The 2,237-nt window shown below is 55.5% G+C and overlaps 2 protein-coding genes across 2 annotated transcripts; both read left to right on the top strand.

Moving 5' to 3' along the window:
* Window positions 1-83: 83 nt before the first annotated feature.
* Window positions 84-890, top strand: ETH_00008205 (uncharacterized protein; the record flags this gene model as incomplete). The annotated part of the gene is made up of 1 exon (XM_013379234.1): window positions 84-890. A coding segment is annotated over one exon (807 nt), but the record flags the coding sequence as incomplete, so codon positions are not given.
* Window positions 891-1,490: 600 nt separating this feature from the next.
* ETH_00008200 (uncharacterized protein) lies at window positions 1,491-1,853 on the top strand (the record flags this gene model as incomplete). Its single annotated transcript, XM_013379233.1, has 1 exon — window positions 1,491-1,853. The coding sequence occupies one exon, from the start codon at window positions 1,491-1,493 to the stop codon at window positions 1,851-1,853; it is 363 nt and encodes a 120-aa protein (XP_013234687.1).
* Between the last annotated feature and the right edge of the window lie 384 nt (window positions 1,854-2,237).

Below are 2,237 nucleotides of genomic sequence, written 5' to 3'. Positions count from 1 at the left end.
TTTTGTTTACGCAAATTGCCCGGGGCTTCTTCGGGCAGCAGCTCTCAGCAGCAGCTTTTGAATTTGTAAGAGGGCCCAACGAGGAGCTGCAGTCGCTGGCCCTCTTCCCCGCGCAGCAGGCCCCAGCAGCAGCAGCAGCAGCAGCAGCAGCAGCGGGAAGCACAGGCCCCGCCAGCAGCAGCAGGGGCCGCCGCCGCGGGCTCTGGAGCGACTCCAGCCCGGCGCTGCTGCGGGGTGCTTTTGCCTACGGCTTCCGCAACATTCAAAACGTGGCGCAGCAGCTGCGGCAGCTGCTGCCCCCCGACAGCAGCAGCAGCAGCAGCAGCAGCAGCAGCAGCAGCAGCTTGATTGAGCCCGAAGCCATTGGCTCCGTAGTGCCCCACTTAGTCGAAATCGCCGCATGCCCGGGGGGCTGCCTCAACGGGGGGGGGCAGTCAATTAGCTGCGAGAGAGAATTAAGTGAAGCAGCCCCGCCGCAGCAGACAGCAGCAGCAGCAGCAGCAGCAGCAGCAGGGGGGGGGCCGAAGATAATCGGGAAGAACCGGGAGCCGCTGACGAGTCTGACGCGGCTGCTGCATGCAGAGTTCCCTTTGCTGCAGCCTTTTGAACACCCGCTGGTGCTGCCAGCATATTTGTACTTGTTTGGCTGCTGCTACGGGGCGGAGGGGGGGGAAGCAGCAGCAGCAGCACTGGGCCAGTTCGAAGGCTTGCTGCAGCAGCAGCAGGCCCTGGAGGCCGCGCAGCAGCTGCTGTGCACAGACACAGCTGCTGCGCTGCCCCTGCGCTTCTGGCTCGCCCCCAGAGTCACGCTTTTGCTGCGCTGCAGCTTCAGTGCGAAGAAGGGGGGCAAGCGGGGCCCCACAGTGGCTGTTTCCGACCTCAAGTGGTAGCGGACCACTGGTCATGGACCACTGGTCCACGCCTCTGCAGCAGCAGCAGCAGCAGCAGCTGAGGAGGCGCAGTCGCGCCCAGGTGCTGCATGCAGCTGCGCACTTTAATGCTGCTCAGCTGCACTCTTGTGCTGCTGTGGAAAGAGCAGCAAGCCTAGCGGGCGGATTTCGCATTTTCGTGTTTCAGCCATTAGCGGCATGCAAATGGAGCTGCTTTCCTCGGAAATATATTTTTGAACTTTAAATTTAAAATATTTATTTCTGAAGGAGCTGCAGCCGGGAGAGTCGTCCTGGGAATCAGCAAGTGGCGGATCCAGCTCTGCGTGCGGATCTAGACGAAGGCCATCGTGCAGGAGTTTCTTTCATTTGAAACGCAGATTTACTGCGGCGAAAAAGCCGAATTTAAAAACTCTTTTGAATGAATAGAAAGCGAAGAAGAGGAGAAGTAGAGAAGCAGCAGCAGCAGCAGTTCGCGAGCCATTCAGGATCTGCAGTTCACGTTTGCAGACACCTGGGCGGGGCAATAAGAACAGAGCCAGCGCTGTCAGTGCACACTTTCGTTTTATTGCAAAGTAGAAATTAAAAGTTAAAAATTTTAAAATGAATGAAAGCGCCAGAGACTCTGTCCAAATAGTGGACTCGCTTACGAGTGCCGCTGGGCTGGGCTCTGTGGCCCAGCTGAAGCGCCTGCTGGGCCGCGAGGAAAGCCGCTTTCGCTCGCTGGCCGCGGCAGCTGATCTGGCGGAAAGTGCTGCAAAAATTGGAGAATTGATTCAAGAAAATAAATCAACAGAAGTTCTGCAGGCCCGTAAGCGCATAAATAAGCTCAGGAGGTTTCGATTTGCTGCTGCTGCAGCTTTGAAATGCCTTTTGACTTGCCGGATTCAGATCTGGAGGCTGTGTGCAGAGTTGAACTGCAGCTGCGGAAACGAGCGCGGAAACAACTCAATTATGAAGGACTGAAGGACAACGAGAGGTTGGAAAGAGAATATTCCAAACTGAGTTTCGAAATGCAGCAGGAAATGAAGCGGTCAGCTCTGTGTTCAAGTTTCACTTGTGCAGAAGTTGAATTTGGCCATCAGGTACGAAACGGCGCAGCGCCAGGCGGCGGAAGCTGAAGAAGTGAGCAGATTTGCAAATAAAAGCCCCGAAATTCGGAATATAATTCAAAATTAATTCAAAATAATTGAAAACAAAAGATACTTTGGGGAAATGTGCACGCAATCTCCAGTTTGCAAGTCGACTCAAAGTTTCGCTGCGGGTGCTCGAGACACGGCTGCTGGCGAAGAAGTCGGAGCTCGTGGCAATGACCCGTCGAAACGACGCGGTTTGTGCATTCGAGAAGTT

This window comes from Eimeria tenella, genomic scaffold, assembly GCF_000499545.2.
Source record: "Eimeria tenella Houghton genomic scaffold, Eth_scaff1619, whole genome shotgun sequence".
In the NCBI taxonomy this organism is placed as follows: domain Eukaryota; phylum Apicomplexa; class Conoidasida; order Eucoccidiorida; family Eimeriidae; genus Eimeria; species Eimeria tenella.
Note: the sequence above shows the minus strand (reverse complement) of the source record. Positions and strands in the feature narration are given on the sequence as shown.